Here is a 25,966-nt window from a genome sequence, read left to right as displayed (position 1 = left end):
CCTCCTTGGAGGTTTTCCCAGGGTATGCTTGTTTGTCTACTGTTTTATTTCTGATTTATGTTGGCTTATTAAATACTGCAAATCTGATTACAATCTAGGGCATAATTAATCTAAGTTGATTTACTAAATACTGCAAATCTGATTACAACCTAGGGCACAATCAATTATATAAATCTGATTAATATACCTAGGGTTTAAAATTACACGCCCTAGCATGATATGTGGTGCACAAACTCAACAAAGTCCGCCTTCCTACTTGGGAAAGAAACTCAACAAAGTTTGCCCTTGATTGGATAAGAAGCAAGTAAATGGTGCACAGACTTAACCAAGTCCGCCCAAGTTTGGAGAATCAAATCAATGAAGTCTGCCCTCATGAGGAACTTGTTAAATTTGGAATAAAGGAATATTCCCATATGATGTCAACAAAGATCTTGATCAAGTTCGAACTAAGGCAAATTTAGAAAGTTTTTCAACATGGAAGTTTGAAGATTAAGTTCGATTTGCAGACTGAAATTCAAAATAGAAACTTTCATTTTAGAAATCAGAACTTTCTTAATTGATTCAACTCAACTCAAAATTCAAAGTAGAAAGTTTCTTAAGGGATCAAGTCAGACTCAAAATGAAGACAGAAGTTGCCTTTAAAGGACTGAGTTCAACTGAGCATCAAAATTGGAAACTTTTTAAGTGATTCAAATCGAGCTCATTAACTGAATGTCCAAGTTCGATGTATGAAGGACAAATTAGAAACTAATTTTAGAAGATCTTCTGTGAAGAATTCGAACTCCAATACAAATACAATTCATTCTTTCATTTTCTCACATGAGGTTTGAGTTTTGGATAGCAAGTGGAGAGAGTTTCTAAGAGGTTTTATGCAGGTGAAGGACATTTTGAGAGAATTTTTAAGAGTTTTGCAGGTTGAAAGAAGATTTCAAGTATAAGTCCCGAGTTTTCAACCATTTTCCATGAGTTTTCACACAAATTTTGGAAGAACCTCGATTGATTGGAGGGCAAATTCATTAATTTTCTGAGTTAAATTTTTTATTTTACCTCCTTGGCAGCTTCTTTTCCCTTCTTCCTCATTCTTCCAAAGGTGAAAATGGATTCTATGGGTAGAGTATTGGGTTCTCAACCTGGTTTTTCTTCAAAGTTTTAAAAAGAAAGAATGAATCCAACAGATTTTCCTTCTTTTCTTTCTCATTTTCTTCCTTGTGAACAAGTCAGTATGATCTCAATCAAGTTGTCTTGGACTGATTTTCGATTGAAATCAGACATGCAGCTTCTTGAGTTTGGTTATATTCAAGGGATTTTCTTGAGATTTTCAGAATATCCAAGTGCCGAAAAATCCCCTTTAAAGTGCTAAGTATTGGAGAAAGAGTAAAAATCATGATATACTTAGCTATCAAACCATCAAAATTCACGCTCAAAACGAGGATTTTAACTTAATTTTCTTTTGGTTTTACAGGTCATAAATGGCAGTTGAAGGCGGGATCATCGCAGAAAACACAAATGGAGTTACAAGCCAAATTCAGAATTGAAGACAAGTCCACAAGCAAGCTTCATCCAAGCATAAAGATGGCCAAAATTTGGCTAAGTATGAGAAATACTTCACAGGGGAATTCTTCTCCAAATTCAAGGTACTTGAAAGAAAAGTTCTCGAACTTGATGAAAAGAATTTCAACTTCTTGAAGGATTTCATCTCCTGAAGAATTAAAGACAAGCTCCCAATCAGAATCAGATGGTGACAAGAAGAATCAAATTTCTATACTTAGACAATTTCTTTACACAAATTGGAGAATTCAAGGAAGATATCCAACACGTTGAGGTGGCGCCTCGTCATCTTCCAACCAATCAGATTGTTCCAATTCAGCATGTCCAAGTTCAATGAACCTGACTTATCCACAAAACTTTCTAGAGGGCACACTTCACAATGCAACAACCTTCTATTTTCATTGTTGGTTCATATTTAGCAAGAAGGACAAGTGTCCCAAAATGTAATTTTCTCATTGGTCGAGGGGTAGTTAGTTTTAGGAAACCCTAATTAGGGTTTTATCTTTCAATCTGGGCCCTTGATCGTTGTTTGATCTCAACCATTCAAACTTTCTGTGTGCCTATGTAAGGTTACCTCCTCTCATTTGGGGAGTGTGAGGTTTTTTGAAATATTGTTGCAAGAAGGTCATTTTCAGATAATACATTACTTGTGTGCTTTCTCTTAAGGCTTTGTAATCTCTTTTATTTGAATGATTAGCAAGGTTTTCAATTTCCTCAACACAATAGTTAGAATTTATTTCATGTATGTTAGACGAATGAAAGATTTGATAAGTATTGATTTATAGTGTATCTCCGCTCATACTTTTGGTGAATGGATGATTTTCAAAATGTGCGAAGTTAGTCTGAGCATTCTACTTGTGCATGCTTAAACTTCTGATCAAAACACATCCCTTGAAGATTGCATCCACTTTGTGTAGTTGTCTTAAGTGAGGCAAAGCAAAGTGTGGTTTATTGAGTTCACCAAATCAATACCGTCTCTTTGAATTCCTAGGAATAGATTAGAACTTCTAAACCCTTATCTCCTTTTTAGTTTTTCCATGATCCAAGTCCCAAATGATAGAGCTTCATTGTCTAAACCTTCATTGTGAATTGAACAATCCAAGCGTAAGTCCCTTTGTGTATTACCAGCAAATCACAATGCCCATTGAGCTTATCCACACGTCAAGACCTGACTAAAGAAACCTTGGAATCACCATATGATCTTCTAGCAATCTTTAGCATACGCAGTGATTTTTCAAGAGAGGATAAATTATCTTTGGGTACTTTATTCTAATGTGTGGTAGATGATAAAACAGACACCAACAGGAAGGAGTCTCATGTTTGCAGACTGAAGAAGGCTCTGTATGGCCTTAAGCAGGCTCCTTGTGCTTGGTATGAGAGGATTGATCGATATTTGATGGGCTTGGGGTTCTTCAAGAATGATGCAGATCCAAATCTCTACTTCAAGGTAATTGATGGTGAAGCTCTAATTTTGTTCTTTATGTTGATGCCTTATTTATTACTGGTGAAGATCATCTGAATTTGAGATGAAGGATTTAGGTCTTATGCACTACTTTCTAGGATTAGAGGTATGGCAAAACCCAATGGGATTATTCTAAGTCAAGGAAAATACACCATTGATATTCTAAAGAGATTTGGGGTGATGGATTGCAAGTCCATAACTACACCTATGGAAACAAATCTGAAGAAGTTGAGGGAGTCTGTAGCTAGTTCAGATTTGGTAGATCCTACTATGTACAAGTAGTTGATTGGTTCATTGATGTATGTAGTCAATACTAGACCTGACATTTGTTATGCAATGAGTGCTCTCAGTCAGTTTATGTGTGAACCAAGACATTCATCTAGTTGCAGCAAAACATATCTTGAGGTGCTTGCATGGCACAATAGGATATGGTTTGAAATATACTTTTCAGTGCAGATTTGAAGTTACAAGGTTACATTGATTTTGATTGGGCCAGGAGTGTCCTTGACAAAAAGAGTATATCCAGCTGTTGCTTTAGTCTGGGATCTGCAATGATTTCTTGGTGCAGCAAGAAGCAGTCTTCAGTAGCAGTAAGCACAACAGAGGCAGAATATATTGCAGCATGTGTAGCAACTTGAGAAGCAGTGTGGATTCGAAAGCTCCTTGCAGGTTTGTTTGGACAAACATTGGAGCCAACTATTGTTCATTGTGACAATCAAAGCTGTGTGAAACTATTTGTCAATCTAGTGTTCCATGACAGAACAAAACATGTTGAGATCCAATACCATTACATCAAAGATATGGTACAAAGGAAAGCTGTTCAGTTGAGATATATTTGCATTGATGAACAGACGGTTGACATTCTCACCAAGTCTCTTGCCAAAGTGAAGTTTGTGCATTTTTTAGACAAGCTTGGAGTTGTAGAGAATGAAGCACTTGTTGAGAGGGAGTCTCAGCATCAGTGATTTCTTGAGATGTACTTTAATGCATTCTTCTTTGTGAGAGAGAAGTTTGACGTGCAAGCCCTTGTTAATGCATTCTTCTCTGTGAGAGAGAAGTTTGAGGTGCAAGCCCTTGTTAATGCATTCTTCTCTGTGAGAGAGAAGTTTGAGGTGGAAGCCCTTGTACCATCCTCTGGGAGTAGCCATGGTGGATGTTATGTCGAGAGACTCCATGACAACATCACTTGTGTTTATTCACCCTCTGGGAGTAGCCATGGTGAACGTCATGATGAGATGGCGACATCACGTTGAGTGACTCTGTGATGGACACTTGTGTACATTTCCATTGCTATACATGGGAGTAGCCATGATGGATGTCATCACGTTGAGTGCCTCTGTGATGAATTCTGTTTCACCCTCTAGGATTAGCCATGGTGAATGTCATTCCATGACATAGATATCAGGAAGGATTCCTCCCTAGCTAAGAGGGAGTGTTGTCGATTGTAGCGGCGGGAGTATCCTTGACTGACTACAACCAACTATGCAATTAGCCTTTCGGCTTTGCATATTTGTATATGCCAAGTTAATTATAACGTTTTGTTAATAAAACACAATTATTTGTTAAAGGGCCGACTTGGTGAAAGTCCACCTCTCTTGAGGGAAGACGTGTTGGTTGGGATAGACCCGACCCTTGGTGAAGAGACATCCACGCATGGGTATAAATATAGATCGGTTCCCTCTTCATTGCATTGAATGAATACACAGAAGTTCATATACATCTACAACAGTTCGAATAGACACACAAATTAGATCGCTCTCCTCCACTCTGCATTCAGACTAAAGCGAGTTCAATACTTTCATCAAGGTGGTCAATATATAGTATAAATCAGCACTATTCTTATAGTTGCAGATCAGCCTTGTTAGTGGCCCCATAACTGGCTATGTGTTGGCCATATTGTAATCTAATTTCTTCAACATATATAAGAGATTCTGTTGCTGGATTTTTCTCCCTCAAGTAGGAGGGTTTTCCCAGGGTATATACTGTGCAAAATCTGATTGAATTGTCTTCTATCTGCATGTTATTAATCTGATCATAAAATTAACACCAGGATCTTCGATGTACTGGTCGAGGGCAAACCTTGTGGCGCTTCAATCAGAGATATGGAGGCTGAATCCAAAATCAGGCATGGCGCCCACCTAAACAAGCATGGAAGGCTCCCACAAACTCTTTCAGCTATGCTTTCAATCATGGAGCTGATAAAACATCTCATATGGAAACAGCCTCAAGGAACAAATGTGGTTTTGCAGAATTGAGAACGAATGGACCTTTTGATTTTCGAAAAATAGAGAAGAAATTTTGGAGGCCGAAACCACAAGGCGATGTCCAGCGATTGGAGAAGGAATGCCCTAACATTGAGAACTCTACAATGGTTTCTTTAATGATTGATGGTCAAGCCTGGAATGAATCGGTAAGTAACTTTAAGGAGAAGGCCTTTTTTATGAAATGGAGCGGCCCCTGGTTAGCTTTTAGAAGGGTTAGGAATTGGTGTAATGATCATTGGGGTGAAGCTATACCCAATGGTTTTTATTTAGTTATATGTCCAAGCTCTAAAGATAAGGAATGGATTTTCAATAGTGGTCCTTTTTTAATGGGAGGGAAGGGGTTCTATATCAAGGATTGGACCCCGAATTTCAACCCTAAAGAAGAAATCATAACGGAGGTACCACTCTGGATACGTTTATACAATTGCCCCATGAATACGGGAATGCCGAAACCCTAAACCTGATTGGAAATAAGTTAGGAACCTTTGTTAAGGCGAAGGAGGTCATTGCAAACAAGGATTATAGCATGTATGCCCGTATTTGCATTCTTTGGCAGGTAGAACACCGTCTTCCACAAATGGTGGAATTAGAAACAAGGGAAGGTATTTGGAAACAACCAATTGAAGTTGAAGAAACAATAGAGATGTGCAAGGCATGTGAAGTCTTGATAAAGGTAAGGGCCTTGCTCAAGATGCTCTAACAGAAGTACTACTTTCAAAAGAGAGTACTTTCCTATTTGAAGATCATGACTTCATGGAGGTGATGTCGAAAAAAGGGGAACAACCCTTTGGGGAAGACTGGAGTCTAAGACAGTTTGTATCTAGCTTCGATTTCTGGAATTAAGGAATGGATGGGGAAGACGACAAGGAAGTTGAAAGGTACCTGTTGTGACGTATTCACACATCGCCCCATTGCAAATGGGGACCCCTACCTTTTTGCTTTCTAGGGTTAGTTTAGTTTGCTTGGTTGCCTGGTCTTGGCTATTAGTCTTTGCATTGAAGGGTCGCCAGGGGGCTCATTAGGATAGCAGGCTCTGCTTGAGTCAGGTGGATCTCCTCAAGAGGTCAGGTCAATTGAGTGATTAGGGGTTATTTAGATCATTCCTAGGGTGTTTTTTGTGTACTATCCGATCGCACTTCAAGTTGCTAAATTAAACCGTGTTTGAATGCATAATGTCCTCCTAGGTCCCATCCCTTACATCAAGGACAAAGCAAATTCACCTTGAGGAGTTTGGAATGTCATCTTGATCCTCAAATGTCCTGAAATTTGGCTAAGTCTGGAATGCCATCCTGATCCTGAAATTTGACTAAGTCTGGAAAATTGAAGAATCCTCCAAAAACTAGATTTTGCATTATAACACCTGGAGGTCCGAAACCACTCTCAAACATCCTAACAATATATATGGAATATAACTATGCTTAAATGTTATATTCCATATATGAATCATGACGGAGAGATTAACATGTCAAATTTCGCTCCTGACCCTTCCAAAGGGTCCAGAGCGAATTTCAAATTTCACTCCTGACCCTTCCAAAGGGTCCCGAGCGAATTTCCTTATATCTCCCTTCTTGGTCATAATTTGCCTCATATATCTTATCCCTATGGTGTGATTGAGAGAGTATTGATGTGTGAAACAAAGAAATGTGATGGAAAGTGAAGGATTTAAGCATAATTGCAAATTTCGCTCCTGACCCTTCCAAAGGGTCCAGAGCGAAATTCCTAGGACTCCCCAATTTTGCCTAATGCACTAAAAGATCCTTATTTTAAGCTAAATTGATGGCAAGCTGACTTGATGGTAGTAGAAGGAGGTTTGACAAGTTAAATACAAGGCAAAGAAAGGAGAAAAGAAGTGTGAATTGAGCCTAAGGAAGAATTTCGCTCCTGACCCTTCCAAAGGGTCCACAGTGAAATTTCTTAAAACCTCTATTTGCTCCTTGTTTGAGACCAAGAACCTTATCCCTATGGCGTAGTTGAGGGAATATTGATGTGTATTTGCCTTGCAAGGTGGATTGGAGCGAAGGAAATGATGGAATCAAGACTAAATGGCAAATTTCGCTCCTGACCCTTCCAAAGGGTCCAGAGCGAAATTCTTAAAACCTCTATTTTGCTCTATGTTTGAAACCAAGATTTTTGTTCCTATGGCATGGTTGGGAAGGGATTAACGTGTTCTTGCCTTGAGAAGAGATTTGAGGCAAGGAGATGATGAAATTTGAGCTAAAATACCAATTTCGCTCCTGACCCTTCCAAAGGGTCCAGAGCGAAATTCCTTATAGGTCTTGTCCTTGGCCAAGGTCCAAAGCGAAATCCTTCTTTTTGGTCTTTTTGGGGGTCAAATCAATGATGTCTTCAGGAGAAAGGGATTCAAAGGTCAAGTGAAGTTCAAGGCTAAAGGAATGTGAATTAAGCCTAAAATGCAAAATTTCGCTCCTGACCCTTCCAAAGGGTCCAGAGCGAAATTCCTAGGAGGTCTAATATTTTGCCTAGGTCCTTGAGCAAAACCTATTTCTAGGCAATTTTGGAGGCGAATGACTTGATCTTGGTAAGGTAATGTTGGAAATGAGGTTTAATTGAGCAACTTTGTCAAATTTCGCTCCTGACCCTTCCAAAGGGTCCTGAGTAAATTTCACTATAAGGCCTGTCCCTAGAGAGGATCTTGAGCAAATTTCATTCTAATGCCTTCTTGTTGATGATTTAAGGTAATAAATGCTATGTTAGAATGAATATATTATGTATACTTAATAATCTTTTGTTTGTTTTGCAGATCAACAAAATCAAGTTCAAGGGAGACCAGGCTAGGACAAGGGCGACCTCTTCAAGTTTCATCATTATCGAGGACACTTCAAAGGCATGGAGGAGGACTCAAGGTGCTTCTAAAGAATTGGAAGACTTAAGTGTTCGAGGAGTTGAAAGCTATCCTCAAGACCTCATTCTACCACATGAAGAAACCACATGATATTAGAAGAAAGATCCTGTAAGCATTTCAAGGCGAAGTGGGCTATTAAGGAGTGATATGACCATAAGGAGGCTTCATCAAACATATGAGAGTCAAGGAGGTACATCATTCATCACATCAAAGACACAGGAGGATCAACCAAGACATAAACGTCAGACAAGGTGGCATCCCAGTCACTATTCCTCTAGTTGGATAGCTCCACCTTAGCATGTCCAGATTCAATGTACCTGACTCACCAGTGATGGCACGAACTTCAAGGCACCTACCCCTAACATCTATTGGTCCACACTGCTGGAATGTAATTTTCTCATTGGCTAAAGGCGTTTGTTGTAATAAACCCTAATTAGGGTTTACATCTTGTAATCCTAGCCATTGATTGTAAATCAATTAGAGCCATCGAATTGTAAAGAGCTCCTTATATAAAGCTCTGGCTCTTCATTTGCGAAGGTTAATAGTTAGCTAATGGAGAATAGTGAATAGTTAGAGATTAGTCAATAGTGAATAGTCAGTAAAAATAGAATAGCAATTAGAGTAGATTAGGAAGAGAAGGCAAGGAATTGCCTTGGTTGTAAATGAACTCCATTTTCATTGAAGTTATGGTGAAATGTGTCGTTTCTTTGCAATATGCATGGTCTCTTGTTGAATCTTCATTTTAGATGATGGTTAATTAGATTGAATGAAGGAAGTTATTGAATGCACTTGCGTGGCATCTGCCTAGTCCAAACCACTAGTCTCTTGCTGACTGTAAGTGCACCCTGCGTGGTCAACTGGCATAGAATGAGCTTAATCTAGAGTCGTTACACGTCTATTGTTCATGCATTATCTTGAATGGTGATCAGTGTCTGATGGTGTACGATTTGAATATATTCGAAGCATCCCTTAGAAGATCGCACTGAGTTGGTGTGGAATTGTTTAGCCTAATGGTGAGACCAGCCCAGTAGGACTCCACCTAGTCGTTCATTTATCTTCTTTCATTCTAGGCCTTAGAGTAGACTTTCTGAGCCTTTTACCTTTTGCTATTTCTTTATCCCGGTGCATAGATAGGACTTGTGATTCCAACAAATCAGACGCTCAGGTCATCAAACGTAAGTCCCCTTGTGATTCCAACAAAAATCACAACATACCACAAGAGCTTATCCACACGTAGAGAACCGGCATATAAGAACCTTGGAGTTGCCTCGATTGATCCTTTGGCGAAATCTTCAACATTCGGGGAAACTTTATTCAAGAGAGGATAAGATACCTTTAGGTATTTTATTTTGTGTTTGGTCGTGTACAAAAGACACATCAACAGTACCCCGAGGAGGTAATAGACACTCATGCTAAAAAAGACCCAAAGGTGGAGTTTTTTCTATCAAATAATGACTCCCAGGAAGGGATATTTGCTAGGCAGGAAGATGGTGTGGATTCTGGGTCTACTGAGGAAAAGAGTGATCAGAATGATTTTACCTTGGAAGATGGTTTACATAGAACGCTGGAGAATGAATACAATAGCCACCTAAGGATAACAGTTATGGAGATAGAGAAGACTACTGCTGAGGGGTTTCTCAAGTCTCAGTTCTTAGAGGTTGGAGAAAGCTCATTAAGAGTGATGCCAATTCAATGCAAAGTCAAGGAATCTTATATGAACGCTTTGAGAGGGGAGAAATCGGTTGAGGAGATGGAAGATTGTCAGATGTCTTCAGAAAGACCACTTCGAGAGTAGATCCAGAGTGTGGAGGAAGGATTGGAGGATATGGAACCCATCTTCAAAGATATTCAAATCTCCCCAATTAGAAACTTAGAGAGCTCTCTAGAGGAAGCAAAAGAGGAAGGAAATTTATTCGAGGATTTGGAATCTGAATCCCCCACAAATGAGGAAGTAGAAGATGGGGATGATTTGGGTATGAATGCGTTTATGGGTATTATGGAAAAGAGATCTTTGGAATAAACACTAGCAAACAAGGTAAAGGTGAAAGTGGGTGAAAAGAAGAAGCGAGGTCCGAAATCGGCAAGAGTAAAGTTGGAAATGGCAGGCAGTGCGGCTGGTCAGAAACATGGCTAAAAAAGGGGGATCATAACACAGTTTTTTCACAACTCGGTTAAGGTAAGGAGAGCTTGTAATAAGAGTTTTTCAATCCAAGATGCCAATGGTACATTTCTTAATGAAAAGGATGAAATTTGTAATGAAGTTGTACGTTTCTTCGTCGAGTCCTTTAGAAACAGACATGTCAGACAAATGAGATCTTGAATGTTATCCCCAACTGTGTGTCGGAAGCCCAAAATGCCTTGTTAACAAAAAGTGTTTCTTTGGAGGAAGTTAAAATTGTTCTCTTTAGTTTGGGGGGAGACAAAGCACCAAGTCTTGATGGTTTTCCGACACTATTTTTTCAACGAATGTGGGGTGTTTTAGCTAATGATATTTTGGAGGTTGTGGAAGAGTCAAGGATGGGAGGCTTTGTTTTGAAAGACTTTAATAATACATTTATAGCCCTTATTCCTAAAAAAGAGGAAATACAGTCTTTTGGTGATTTTAGGCCCTTCTCTCTTTGCAACACAGTTTATAAAGTTATCTCAAAGGTGATGGCTAACAGATTGAAGGTTGTCCTTGATATGGTTATCTCTCCAGAACATAGTGGCTTCTCTCGAAATTGTTCAATCTATGAAGGGATCATAGTTGCGCATGAGGCCATTCACTCAATATCGATTGCCCATATGGAGCGAATGTTGGTCAAGATGGATATCAGGAAAGCTTATGATGAAGTGGATAGAAATTTCCTTCTAAAAGTTCTTAGGAAATTTGGTTTCTGTGATGCATGGGTGAATTGGGTTGAAAGTTGTATAGAAACTCCTCGCTTCTCAGTTTTAGTGAATGGTATTCCCTAAGGTTTTTTTTGAATTTGAATTTGAGAAAGGGTTAAGGCAGGGAGACCCAATTTCACCATTTTTATTTATAATCATGGTTGAAGCTCTGGGAAGGTTGATCTCCAAAAAAAGGAGAGATGGGATGTGGAAGGGTGTTAAAGTGGCGGAAGGCATTGATAATATCTCCCATCTTCAATTTGTTGATGACTACTCTGTTGTTGGGGGAAGCAACTTTTAGGGAAGTCAAGATTATGAAGGAGGTTTTGAACAGGTATAGCCGAGCTTTTGGGCAATGTATAAATTGGAGTAAATCTGAGGTTTTCTTCTTTAACACTTGTCAAAAGCAAAGAGAGATCTGTTCTATTCTGAGTATGAAATTGGGCTCCCTTTTTGGGAAACATCTGGGTATCCCACTCTTTGGTGAAGCAAGTTGATCGGCTGTGTTGAAAGATTTAGTGGATTGTTGTTTGAAAAGAATAGATGGCTAGAAAAGTAGATGGTTGACATCAGTAGGTAGAATTTTGATGCTAAAAATGGTAATCTTAGCAATTCCTATTTTTTCTATGATGTGCTTAAAGATTCCGAAAAAAGTTTTGAAAGTAATTGGCCAGAGAATGAGGATTTTTTTTTGGAATGGTGCAAGTGATCAGGACAAAATTCCTCTTCTCTCGTGGGAGATTTGTTTGGCAAAGAATAAAGGGGGTGCAGGTCTAAGGGACTGGAACGTTATGAATGAGGCATTAGGTGTGAAATTGGTGTGGAACATCTATTCTCAACCCTCCCAGCTATGGGTTAGGATCTTAAAAGCAAAATATCTGGATTCTATGGATGATTGCAGGATTTTTACTATTTGCAACCCCTCTTCTGGCTCAGCAATATGGAACTTTATTATTTCTTGTTGAAGGGTTATAGTTGAGCATATTTCTTGGAAGGTAGGCAATGGTTTGAAAGCGAAGTTTTGGGATGATTCATGGAATGGTTTCTCGGTTTTTAAAGATAATGGTGATTTACAAGATTTAAGACTCTGGTTCCTGCAGCATTGGGGAGAAAAATTTAGTGATTACTTGGTTTTTCGGGGGGATGCTTTTGGAGGTGAATGGGGTTGGAAATCTCTTCAGAATGCTGAAATCTCAGATAGGCAGAAAGAACTAATTTATGAGATTTTCAATTCAAGGAAGATTTAGAGGGTGAACAAAGAGGATAAAGTGGTGTGGTGTGGTGTGGAGCTGTCGATGGAAAATACTCAGTTAAACTGGGGTACCAATTTTTGGAGGCAAGAGAAGGGGGATAAGATTGGCCGGTTAGTTTATATTGGGGTAAAGAATGTTTACCTAAAGTAGGACCTTTGCATGGTTGGCGATCATAGGGTCACATTCTAACAGGGGAGAGAAAAAAGAGACTGGGTTTCTGCGGACCAACCAAGTGTGTCATGTGTTCCGAGGCAGAGGAAACGATTGATCATTTACTTTTACATTGCAGGATAGCATCCTTATGCTAGGAGATGTTGGTAAGGTCCTTAGGGTGGCAGGGGCCGATGCCGGAAACGTTAAAGAAAGTTTTTGAAAGTTGGCCGGTGGATTGGAAAAAATCGACTTTTTCATGCATTTGGAAGGTTTGCCCCTCTTTAATTATATGGGAAATTTGGAAAGAAAGAAACAGGAGAATCTTCTTAGATAAGGAGGAACCTTTAGACAAATTGAAATGGAGAATCAATAATGCCATTGAGGAGGTAGTTGGGGTGGCAGCCTGCCAGTTCTTTAATCCAGGGGTTCCCTTTTCTTTGGAAGATAGACAAATATAGGCCCTTTGGCCTGGTATCCGTTTAAGGCCCGTTAAGGGGCCTGGGTGGGTTAATTTTGGCTTGAAAGAAAAGATTATTGAGGAGTGGGAAAGACCTTCAGAAGGGTGGTGGAAAATAAATTTCAATGGTGCTTCTGAAGGGAACCTTGGACCATCAGGTGCTGGGTTCATTGTTCATGATTGGAATGGGGATGTTGTGGCTTTCGGAACGAAATAATTAGAAGTTGGAACAAACAATGTTGCAGAAGCATTAGCAACATTAATGGCTGTTAGAATTGGCAAGAAGTTGGAGGTCACGAAACTACACTTGGAAGGTGATTACCTCATAATTATACAAGCAATTATGAAGGGAAAAATTGAAGTGTGACATCTACAAAATTCAATTGCTAAGAGAGTGGAAGAATTAGCAAAATATGAAGATTTTCGAGTTAGTCATGTCAGGTGTTCGGGGAACACGGAGGCAAACACTATCAAAATGGGCTCATCTTTTGATGAAGTTGGCAAATTAAGGATGGAAGACTTTAGGCAACTTTTCTTAGAAGAGATTTAAGAAGTTAATAAGTTGATGGTCGAGGCTATGATTAAAATTTCATTTTGCTTGAGCGTATTAAATGCAGTACCTGGTGATGTGATATGAAGTTAGGCGACAGGGTACTGGGATCTTGTAGGTTATTAATGACCGTTTGGGTAGCGGATGAATTCCTCATTTATTGCTTTTCCTCCCTTCTCGAGACTTCGGCAGTGTGTTTCATGTTTTTAAAGCTTTGAGTTTGAGGTGCAGGGTAGTTCTGTTTTGGTGAAGCTAAGAGTTGAGGTGCAGGGTGGTGGCATTGTTACTACAGTGAATCAATGGAGGCAAATTTTACACTAAGGACAAGCAGACAATTATGCCCTTTCCTTGGGGAGGTTTTTGAAAAGAGATTGAGGGGAATGTTCCTCTTCAATGATGAGTGGTTGGTGAAGTGTGTGCTTTTATTTTTGGGCAAGGCTTTTAATTTGGTGAGGCATAGGTACAAGATAAATATGAATGTCTACTCTCTGATCATGGCGTGGGGTCTAGATGTGGGGGAGCCGACAGGCATGTTGAAGCGGGTCATGGAGATAATTGTCCACAAAGATATTTTGGAGGGTCTGGTTTCCTTCCTTGAATGAGCAGTTCCGGGAGAAGGTTTCGATTTGCAAGAAGGTGTGGAAGGTGGTGAGCAGGGCTGTGGTGGGGATTTAATCCCTTTTGTTCGGTGGCCGAGAGGTCTGTGCAAAATTCACTGTAGAGCCGAAGCCAAGCACGGCTGGGAGGTGTTAAAAGTTTTTGTGCAGATCATGGAACTAGAGGCGATGATTAAATTGGCTAAGGCAGAAGCGGAAGGTGTGGAGTGTAGGGTGCTTTGACCGAGAAAGAGGAAAGCTGCGGAGGTGCATGAGGAAGGTGTCGACCTGGGCACATCTCGTGGAAATAGATAAATCTTTCCTTTGATACAATTACAGTATCTTTAGTTTTTTGTTGTTCACCTGTGGGGTTTATCCATGCTCTGAAATTTGTTGAATAGAACAAGCTGAGGGGGGTAGTTTGTACTGGTTTAAACTGTTAAATGTTTGTGAGCGAATTTTTTGTAAAATCTCGATATCGGCAGATAGGGTGTAATCATGGGTAGTGGTAGTTGGGCTGTTTTTTGGTTCAGTTTTCGTGTGTTTTTTGGTGGATAGCTGTGGATGTTTCTGGAAGTTTATTTCAAACTGCGATGTATGATTTTTTGATAATGAATAAAATAATATTATTACCGAGCAAAAAAAAATAGTTTGTCCGTTGAAAATCAAATTGCCCCTTCTCATAATATATTCAGTTTAGAATCTAGATCCCTGACGGGGGGGACTAATATAGATATAAATGTTTCAAAATTCTGAGAGAGCCCAAGGGATATTGGAATCTATTTATAATTTCCATTGGTTGACAATGAGATCTTAGTTTTCACATTTGCTTTTGCTACTGGAATTGGGAAAAAAATAGAACATAATCTTGGTTACCAGGATAGCTCTGGGATGCTTGTTTTCTGATCTAACATGTTCCTGTTCACTGGTTGAATTCTTTAATTTGGCTTCTTGATAAAAATTGAGGTATTTTGGAAATCAAGTCAATCTTGTCAATTGACACATTCTTTGCTTCTTTGTGCAGGCAATGGACCGAACTAGATCTGTAGAGAGTACCATCTTTGGAAAGAAGCCCAGTGACTTTATTCAAATATTTAAGGTAAAACAAGGTTGTGATTACCTTAGCGGACTAGATAGGGAAAATCAAGTTCTATAATATGTGCATATAGGAAGTACCTGACTTGTGACATGGTATGAAGAGCTTTCTAAAATGTCTTTTAGTGTGCTGACATTCATTTTGTTGAATGTGAGTTAAGACAGATTTTACCTCATTGCTCCATGGTGTTGTAAAAGAATAAGTTAATGTTTTATTTTTCCACATAATTTTTAGGTCCTTGGCTCTGTGTGGATGCATTGTTCTTGTACTAATATATATTCTTGATATGTGTTATCATCTCTGATAACGTTGTTTCTTATGGTCAGCTAGACAATTTTATTTTTTCCTTATTAAACTTAGATTCTTTCAAGGACAGTTAGCATTATTAGGTGTTTTTATTTTTATTTTTAAATAAAATAACTAAAGGATTAGTAGCGAATGCATACTTCACATCATGTTGATTGTTTTCAGGGGACAGTGGGTGGTATTCCCCTATTGTAACGCATTTTAAGTATTACTTAATAGTATGTATTTAATTAGATGGTGAAGTCTTGGTCTACATTATGGTGTGTTTAATCCTGTATATGGCTGCAGTTTCAATTATTATGAATTTTGAGTCCTTAAGAATCTAGATGTTCATTTATGGGCATTCTAATTTTTGAAAGACCATATATGATTTTTATGATTCATAATTTTGGGAAGGAATCTGACTTATAGTTTGATCTGAATACAGGATGTACAAACAAGGGTTAGTGATGCTGTACTTGGCAAGGAAAAGCCAGTTGAAGAGAGTGACCCTGAATATGAAAAGCTTAAACATTACGTTTTTGAATTGGAAGATCACTTGTCCGAGGCCCAAAAACAAGCATTTCGTTTGGTGAAAAGGCATAGAGGTAAATGTGTCATTGGCAATGATCATATTGTCTGGTTGCTCACATACCCATAATTATGGAATGTGCCTTATATGTTTTGCTACTCATTTTAGCTTTATATTTGACATTGACTTCTGTGTGTGCTGTTTATGCTCAAATTGATTAAAACTTTCAGAGCTGGGTCAGTCCTTGGTTGATTTTGGGAAAGCAATCAAGCTACTTGGTGACTGTGAAGGAGGTTCACTTGGAAAAGCATTTTCAGCACTCGGATCTCAGTCAGAGATGCTGTCATTCAAACTGCAGAAAGAGGTATTTAATCTACCTATCATATTGCCAGTATCTGTCGAAACTGTTCGAACTTAAGACGGAAACAAAGTGAAGCAGAACAAATGCCTTTCATTATGGAAGAATGTGATAAGGTTTTTCATTTTGAATGAACCTGAACCAGGCACAGGATCTTCTACTGAACTTTGAAGAACCACTTAAGGACTATGTACGTACGGTGCAGTCTATAAAGGTACGACTTAGATTTTGGATTGGCTTCTGAGAAATATGATTTGAAATTATCCTTCTGTGACTATTTTAATTTTGATTTAAGCCATAGGACCATTGCCATAAATATATTTTTCCCCAAAACATGCCCTTCACATTGTTTCTCAAAGCAGGCAACTATAGTCGATAGAGCTCAAGCGTTCAGACAACAATGTGAATTGACAGAGACAGCCAAATTGAAAGAGATCAATGTGTATGTGTTGGATACTTTGCCTTTGTATTTATTATTAGACATTTCTTGATATTGTATTAGCTATAACTTTTATTTTCTGAATTTGATGTGCCAATGATTTATTGTTTTTTTCATTTTTTAGAGAGAGATTGAAAGCTACGAGACAGGAGAGCAAAGTCCCAGAGGCAGAAGCAGAATACAGAGATGTAAGGAATCCATTTTTGTGGGTTTTACAGCATTGATACAGATTTATCTCTTGTATTCTCTTTAGTAAGTTGTTCTTACACCTCCCTGTGTTGCAGCTTAAAATTCAGAGTGAAGAAGCAACTAAACGGTTAGAGTCAATCATAAAATTAATGAATCAGGAGATCAAAAGATTTCAGGAAGAGAAAACTCTTGATTTAGGTTTCGTTTTTCATGAATTTGCAAAAGGTCAGGCACAACTTGCAAATGATATCGCTGAGGCTTGGCGGAGCCTTCTTCCCAAATTAGATGACTGCTCCCAAGATTCCGAAGCTAAAGCAACCATAGATTCTTCAGATTAATCCCAACCAAAAGATGATGAATTCAGTTGGAAAATGATTTTGTACTTGTAGTGCATAACCAGTCTGTAAATAAAGTGTTAGTCTGATTTGAGTTACTGCAATTCTTGAATATTTGAGGCCAACCTGGTTAGCATGATAGATGTTCATATCAAAATTTGTCATTATGGTCAGTATATATCTCTTAAAGCTTTTGCTTTGGAGCGATATTTTACAGGAGAATGATTCTCCAAACCCATTTTTTTTCTGTTGAAATTAGTGGAGGGGTCGTATCCACTACCATTTATGCTATATTGGTTTCTGTTTTATGAACATGTATCATAGTCAAGGCCTGGAACTACTATCTCAGTTTTGTGGAACTCACTTTTCTCTGAAAATTTACAAATGGAAGTTCACAGTGCCTGCAAAAGTTTCATATAGGTTTTTGCTGAAAGTTAATGGTGGATTCAGTTCTCTTGGTAATGTTGTCGGCTGTCATCTGTCAATTAGAAATAACTTTTGGAAAACAAATGCTGTATTGCCTAGAGGTAAAATAAAAACTAAAGACTAAGGTGCTCAAGTGTGAAGCCAGTTTGAGTAATGTGGGTTAGTGAAATAACATAAAACCTTTATTTTGGAGTGTGATTCCAATGCTCTTAGCCTTTATTATACTTGCATCATTTTTCCTTTTCCTGGGTTTGCATGGTATGTAATTCGTCCTTTTTTTCAAAGTTTGCATGTCATGTAATTCATATCCTTTTTTCCAAAGTTTGCATGTCATGTATTTATACCTCTAATCATCGAAGTACTAATTCATTCTGCATCATCTGACAAAAAGTCATTTCATATCTGCCCAATCCTTGTATTACATAATCACATCTTTAGTAACAATCAGCAGAACAGATTCATGCTGTTCAAAAAATGGATAGTAGTTTGGTCTGGATTCAGTAGTCGAATCAAGAAAACAGCTTCTAAAAAAACTACCATTGGTTCCATCTACGCACCTGCAAGTACTCAGGTTGCGCTTGAGCTTTCTGTGCTTCCTAGTCACTAGGCTAACAGAAAATTGAGAAGATAGATAATATTCAAACTCAGGATAACTAGAAAAGAAAATAAAAGAAATATTCCACACCTGCAAATACTGAGGTTGCACTTGAGCTTTCTGTGCTTCCTAGTCACTTGGCTAACAGAAAATTGAGAAGATAGATAGTATTCAAACTCAGGATAACTAGAAAAGAAACGAAAAAAAAATTCCACTCAAAATGAAATACACTCACAAGGGTTTCAGCAGTATTGGCATAACAACAATTTTTTTATCTTCTGTTCTCTAGTAAGGGGGAATTTGCTTGTAAGAGCTAAAAATGCAGATAGGAAGAGACCTGTAGCGTGCATGAGCTTTTGTAGAATATAGAAGCTTAATTGTTATGCTAATATTACCTTTTTGATCCGATTGCTCTTGAATACAAAATTTATAAATGGACTAGACCTTCCCATTTGGATGTCAACAAGCCCAATTATCTCTCAGAGAGTCTTGGATTTCCTTATTATAACTTGATCTTCCTGCATCACTGTTTGCAAGTCCAATAACCAGTTCACAAATTTCAAGTGTTAAAACTAACTTCTTTTGTGAGACTCATCATACAGCACAGAGGGCTCATATACTTTCAATCAAGCAATTTGCACTGAACAGAATATATGGGTCATATAGCTAGGAAGATCAAGCTTATAGCTATTTTTTCAAACTTGCTGGATAACCTTGAACTGGAGATGGATATGTTCAATCTTTTCCACAAATTTGATGGTTTTGGGTTTTGGTCTATTCGTCCTTGTATTTGATCTGCATTCCATGGAGTTTTGGAGTGGGGGGATACAGGGATAGGTTTTTGGGATGGAGGAACTATGGACCAAAATTTGGGGATGGTTCTGGTGGTGCAAATGTGATATTGTTGGATAACCTTGAACTTGAGATGGATATGTTCAATCTTTTCTACAAATTTGATGGTTTTGGGTTTTGGTTTATTCATCCTTGTTTTTGACCTATGTTCCATGGAGTTTTGGAGTGGGGGGATACAGAGACAGGTTTTGGGGATGGAGGAACTATGGACCCAATATTTGGGGATGGTTGCTGGTCTATACTCCATGGAGTTTTGGGGACGGGGACAGCAGGGGATGGCAGTATGTGTTTCCGGTACGGGGTTTTTTTGGTCCATTTTTTAGGGCATGGCTGTTAAAAAATAGGGAAATTTTTAAAAATATAGAGGAATTTCAAATATCATAAGATTGATAGCATTCATTACAGGCATTGTAGAAACTTAAAACATAGCATTAGATTTGAATTGAGATTTCACATTAGAATCGACAAACAAATTATCAAAATTCAAATGCTGAACTTACATATTGTAAATGAGATTTCCTTATTTTCATTTTGTTTCCTAAAAGGGTTTTTTCGTGAGTCTTATGAATAAATTTTTATCATTCATATGTTGTGATAACAGAAAATACCGTTGTTATGATGACTGCAGAAATTCTTCGGAAATATTGCAGCACTTTGTAATAATTAAAAGCTGCCATTTTTTTTCAAACCTACGTGCAGCCTTGTTTAAGGACTATCGTACCATTCTAAGAGGCTGATAAAGGTCCTAAGCTGCCACACTAATTTCATTTGTTAAGGGAGGGTACGTTTGAAAGATGTCCCCACATACCCGGTATGGGAATGTGGGTACCAGCATAGGGGGCGCGTTCCCGTTGAGAGTTCCTGGTGGTGCAAATATAATATAGTTATATATATACCGTTATTGTTTCTTTTGATAAATGAGGGAAGTGGGTGCTTCTCCCTTTATATTAAATGGAGAAAAATACATATTACATTCAGTTCAGATTCAAAATGCCTGCAGCAAAACTAAGTAGGACATCTGAGCTAGATAATCATTAATTAACTACCCTAACTGTCAAAAATATGTAAGAGGTGGTACTGTAAAGGAAACACCATTGCTATAGAAGACAAAAAGGGGAGAAATAGTACAAAACAAGAGCCTTAACAAAGGTCATGCTGCCCTCGTATTAGACCATTCAATGTCTCCATGTGGATCCACCCTTGTGATGTCCCCATCTAAACATGATAGAATTTAATGATAAATAATAATAATACAATTATATTTATATATATATATATATATATATATATAACCAAATCAATGAATAGAATGAATTAAATAAAATCTTAATAATAATAAACAAGATTTGATATATAATTTATATTTATTAATTTCATATTTATCAAATGATAATTGTTCAATTTCTACCAATGAATATTAACTCAATTATTATTGAACCAATTTGCTGATGACAAAATATAATATATATCAAGTCTCTGATTTATGCAAACTTTTGATTGTTAGTGTAATGACAAATATTAATAATAATATTAATTATTAATTTAATAACAAATATTTATAGAACTCTAGAAAGGGCATTAAGGCGAGCATCTATATTACAACTGATTACAAATATCATCGGCAAAATGAAAGCATTGTAATTGTAGCTATTACAGAACGATAATAAAGATGATCGTAACTCAGTGGCAGCTGATGGAGTCAACGTTGGTAATGACCATTCCCATTATGTTCAGTACTAATTTGTATATCAAGGAACGATATGTTGACGATTAAGTCAAAGCGGAGGATTATCAACCAAGTAAAGCATTGAATATCGATTTGTTAAGGAAGATTAATCAATCATTAGCAAACACTAATTGGAGGATGGTTCGATTAAATTAAAGAGGCATGATAAGTGAACAACAATCGTTCGTTTGAAAAGATGAGATGTAGTCGATAATCATAGTGGAAAGGTGAAGGAATAATGAATGGTCATAAGACACGATCTTTGGTTCTCTTTCCCAAAATATAAGACATGTAACGCAAACAACCAAGGGGGGATACAATATCGATCAGAAATTAGCCAAACATATCCTCAAAAAATATCAGTATCAATCAGCATCAATCATCGATCAAGGAGGAGAGATTAATAGTCTGCAAATTGTCCAGATCAGATGAGAACTGTTATTAAGCTCCAGACAGTAACATCTTGGTCCTTGGCGGTATGCACAGGGATGTGCATAATATATACAACCTGATAATATTCTTTATGCAGGATTTAATAGTAATATTTAATGGTAATACTAATGTAGACTATAATTAGTAAGGCGTTCATACTAATTTCACATACAGTGGCAGACCAGATCCGTCAGATCTGTCTGCCATTACAGCTATTAGAAAGACTAATGCTTAGTGTTTCAGGATATGAGAGTGTTAATACTTTATAGGAAATATAATCTGATTTATTTATTTATGTTGAGGGTTGGTCAGACAAATAATATTTTATAAGAACAATGCTGCAGTAAAACATATAGTATAAAACTATCTGAAAATAAATAAATAAATATCTAAATATATATAGATATAGAAATAGTAATTTGAAGTAACAAATAAATCTAAGATTATAAATCAGATCGAATTATCAATTCAATATAAAAAAAGAAGATTATGTCTTTATCAATTGAATTCATGTTAAGATAGTTTTATCCTCTAATCAATTTAGCTAAGTCATAAGTATGTCGAGATAGCTTAATTATGATTAACAACAGACCTAAACTAAGAAAGGGATATTACAACCCAAGGAGGTAGAATAATCAAAGTAGATCCAGCCGACTGATGCAGGGCACCAATCGCGTTGTAGAAAAATCCGAAACTATTACATGCAATAAGAGTATGCACAGGTAGAAAGGGGGCAACCAAAGCATAATTATAAAAAATCATGAAATCTTCAGTAGCATCGCCCGAGATCATAAGTCGTGTTGAAATTTCAAACCATCTGCTCGACAAGCTCAACCACAATCATTCTAAAATTCAATCTCTCATGTTTGTAAGCCCCTTACACACCATTCTAAACCCAAAGTGGTATATAAGAATATTCTCAGGGATGCTTGCATCGGAATACTCAAGTATTTAGAATATGAGTAATTTCAGACCTGAGCTCCTCTATTAAAAGCAACTGAGCTGTGGCTTTATGTCCACTAATAAATGAATTTGACTCTCGTATAGCTTATCTTGTCCATGTTTTTCACATTATCTTAAGGGTTTTCTACTATCAACAAATGGCTCCCCCGGAAGGAGCTAGAACTAGTCCCTTCAGACGTCGCTACAACATTATCAATATTGAGAAAAACCCCATCTTATGAGAATCCAATGGAGAATGTCCCTAAAAGGATTTATACAATCATGTATGAACTGCATGTTTGTTTTTTATCAGTAAATATTTAGTTTCATGCTTGAAGTGTTCATCCTACTTGAATAAGGTTATAGATCTTGAACATTTGTAAAGTAACACTGACTCGGCCAAAAATTATTAGGGTATTCAAGTTTAAAGGGCATGGGATATGTTAAGATCATATTCTTTTTCCTATAATTGTTCTGCTAGTTAATTAACTTCCTTGGCATTATAGGTTTGAAATGAATAAACATTCAAAGCCATAAATGATATAGAAACATCATTGTTTGGTGGCCTGATGGCATTATTTATGGGCTACATCACTACTCTTGTCAACAAGAGTTCTTCGATGGGAATGTAGAAGGCAAGATGGTTGGGAAGGAGAATGACAAGGTTTGTTAGTATTCACAATAAAATGATGAACAAAAGCATTCTCTTATATAGTGTATGAATAGGTAGAATCGTGAGGTAAAGAATAAATCTATTTAAGCTCATAGTTATTAAAGGTTATAGGAAAGAGCTTAGCAAGAATTTAATAATCCATACAATTAGAATTCAATTAGAATTTAATAAGTTGAATTATTTCATGGCCCCTTTAATACTACTTTTAAAAATGAGGCATTACAAAACACGTGAAATGGATAATAATGAATCTCATAGGAAAGTAGATTATGATTTATTGCATTGTGTAATGCCTTTATTTCTAAGAGGTAAGGAGTTAAATTTGATTTACAACTCATCAGTATTTTAATGTTAATTTTAGTGACATAAGGATAGGCAATGGGAGTATTAATGGAGGAATGAAGGCAACAACATGACATAATAGGTTTAGTATAAATTGGTTACGGGAAGGTGAAATGTGGAGAAGACATGGGAAATGTGTGTGGGAGCAATGTTAGAAGAGAATACGAGAATCATGAACAATATGATGATTTTGGAGAGTGGAACTTAGGAAATGGATATCAAATTAGGGGAGGAGAGTGACCATGTAGTATGATCAATGTGGATACAAATTTGAGAGGATGCACAATAGAAGAAACACATCCCTTGAACTATACCCATTAGTGGCTTCATCTCATATGGTTTATTCATTAAAGAATATAAATGACAACTACTAATCCAAAGGATTGACATTATTAATCAAATTAGCAAGTTTTGATATAAGCATTTGTGTAGTGAGAGCAATATCTTTGTTGTCCATGTCTGATATATGTGACTAACAATTAAATAATCCCACCCATTAAGTTCATTGGTATTATTCAAATCCTAAAAAAAGTTTCCTCAATTTTGTATCTCGAAATTGGGAGATTTAAACTAGGGATTTTCCTTACTACAAAGTAGAAAATAGGTTAAGAACTTAACCTATGAGAAAAATATGAAGCAAATATAGAAAAAAGAAAACCAATCTAAGATTTAGATTTGATCTAAAAATTAGAAAATTTAAAAGCATAAAATGAAAAGAAAAACCAAAAGGTAAAACCTGAAAGGAATTGGGAGAGGAGCGTGAACGTAGTATGATCAATGTCGGTACAAATGTGAGAGGATGCACAATAGAAGAAACACATCCCTTGAACTATACCCATTAGTGTCTTCATCTCATATGGTTTACTCATTAAAGAATACAATAACAACTGCTAATCCAAAGGATTGACATTATTAATCAAATTAGCAAGTTTTGATATAAACATTTGTGTAGTGAGAGCAATATCTTTGTTGTCCATGTTTGACATATGTGACTAACAATCAAATAATCCCACCCATTAAGCTCATTGGTATTATTCCAATCCTGAAAAAAGTTTCCTCAATTTTGTATCTTAAAATTGTGAGATTTAAACTAGGGATTATCCTTACTACAAAGTAGAAAATAGTTTAAGAACTTAACCTATGAGAAAAATATGAAGCAAATATAAAAAAAAGAAAACCAATCTAAGATTTAGATTTGATCTAAAAATTAGAAAATTTAAAAGCATAAAATCAAAACAAAAACCAAAAGGTAAAACTTGAAAGGTGATGGAATTTTTAAGAGGTCGAGTCCACTTAATGAAGAGTAAATAAACTAACCCATTTTGAATGTATACTAATATAAGATAAATAATTAATCAAATGAGTTATATCTAGACTAGCATAAATGAGTTGAATCGAATATAAGACAAGAAAATGTAAAAGTAATTAAAAAGTGTATGGTTAAAGATAGCTTAGCTCCTCCAAATGTTAGGAAATTGGCAAGTTGTTCAAACCATTTCCTACATAACTCTATGAGAGAAAAGAATGCATGCAAGCTTACAAAATAACCCTAATACAAATATTGGAGACACACCACAATATTACACAAGATATACCTTGGGAAAACCTAGCCTCCAAAAGCATCTATACTCGATGCACTATTCAACCATGAAAAATCACAATGCCCTTTCAATCTCCATATACTTTTGGATCATCAAGCTCCTCTAATGCATCCTCCATGTGTCCAAGCATAGATATCCCATTTCATGCTTCACATATGCACTCAACAAGAGAGCTCATTACAAATGACAACCAAGTCAAACAACCAACTAGTCAACCAACTAACCACCAAACATGTGCTTGCTTTTGTAGAATCAAGCTCACATAATATAACCAAGTCATAAAGATAAAACCATGAATGCAAAAAGTCGATCCTAGATTTTACTTTTTGGAACAAAGCTTTTCCAATATTAAATATTTTTCCTATGCAACTCACACAAAAAATCTAACGTCACATATGACTTTACAAGTGAACCCAAATAAATATTTAATTTAGATAATCATGTCTCTTAAGATACACCACAAACAAATATATTTTACTCAATTAAAATAATTCATTTCTTTTTGCAAGGTGTACAACACCCTTTTCTCAATACCAAATAGAGTTGAAGTGTTGTGATGTGTTTTGTATTGTGTCAAACTTTTGTAATTGAACACTACCTATGCAATTCAAATATTCTCTAATAGGTGTGTCATTAAGTCCTATAATTTTTCTTGATAGAATACATATCCTAATTCTAAGTTTCAAAAAAAGTGACCTCATCACAAAATGTGACCTAATATGAAAATTATGATCCTATTTGTGCATGTTGCTAAGTACTTCCCTAGGCTTAGTCAAACCCCTATATAATTATTGTTCACGTCGAGTTATGTGAAGATAAATGGATGCTCTATGGATGATGCTAAGTATAATGATGTTCTTGATTTGGAGATAATCTTTGAATTCTTTTAATGCTGTTAGATTCAAATGATATTCTAGGACAATGAGATAATTCCATGTGATTGGTATTTAAATATGAAATCCCAAGTGTTCAATTCCTTCAAAAGTTAAATTCTCAAGCTAATTGGTAATGTTCATATTTTAGAATAGAGTTAGCTCAGGGAAATATGAAATTAGGCTTCTTCCAAGATGGGTGGAATTGCACCAATGATCACATCCAGGGTAGGATCAAAATCGGTTCTTGACCA

The 25,966-nt window shown here is 36.8% G+C and overlaps 1 protein-coding gene across 3 annotated transcripts in view; it reads left to right on the top strand.

Annotated features, from left to right (window-relative positions):
• Positions 1-17,668, top strand: part of LOC131052835 (sorting nexin 1) — a 62,829-nt gene extending 45,161 nt beyond the window's left edge. For all 3 annotated transcript variants that reach the window (XM_057987463.2, XM_057987462.2, XM_057987461.2), the window contains 7 exons: positions 15,042-15,116; positions 15,847-16,006; positions 16,161-16,294; positions 16,434-16,502; positions 16,651-16,730; positions 16,852-16,915; positions 17,012-17,668. In XM_057987463.2, coding sequence (XP_057843446.2) covers positions 15,042-15,116; positions 15,847-16,006; positions 16,161-16,294; positions 16,434-16,502; positions 16,651-16,730; positions 16,852-16,915; positions 17,012-17,254 — 825 coding nt within the window. In that variant the 3' untranslated portion in view covers positions 17,255-17,668. The remainder of the gene's footprint in view (positions 1-15,041; positions 15,117-15,846; positions 16,007-16,160; positions 16,295-16,433; positions 16,503-16,650; positions 16,731-16,851; positions 16,916-17,011) is intronic.
• The last annotated feature ends 8,298 nt before the right edge of the window (positions 17,669-25,966 follow it).

The sequence above is a fragment of the Cryptomeria japonica genome, chromosome 6 (genome assembly GCF_030272615.1).
Source record: "Cryptomeria japonica chromosome 6, Sugi_1.0, whole genome shotgun sequence".
Classification (NCBI taxonomy): domain Eukaryota; kingdom Viridiplantae; phylum Streptophyta; class Pinopsida; order Cupressales; family Cupressaceae; genus Cryptomeria; species Cryptomeria japonica.
This window is presented reverse-complemented; position numbering and strand designations above follow the sequence as displayed.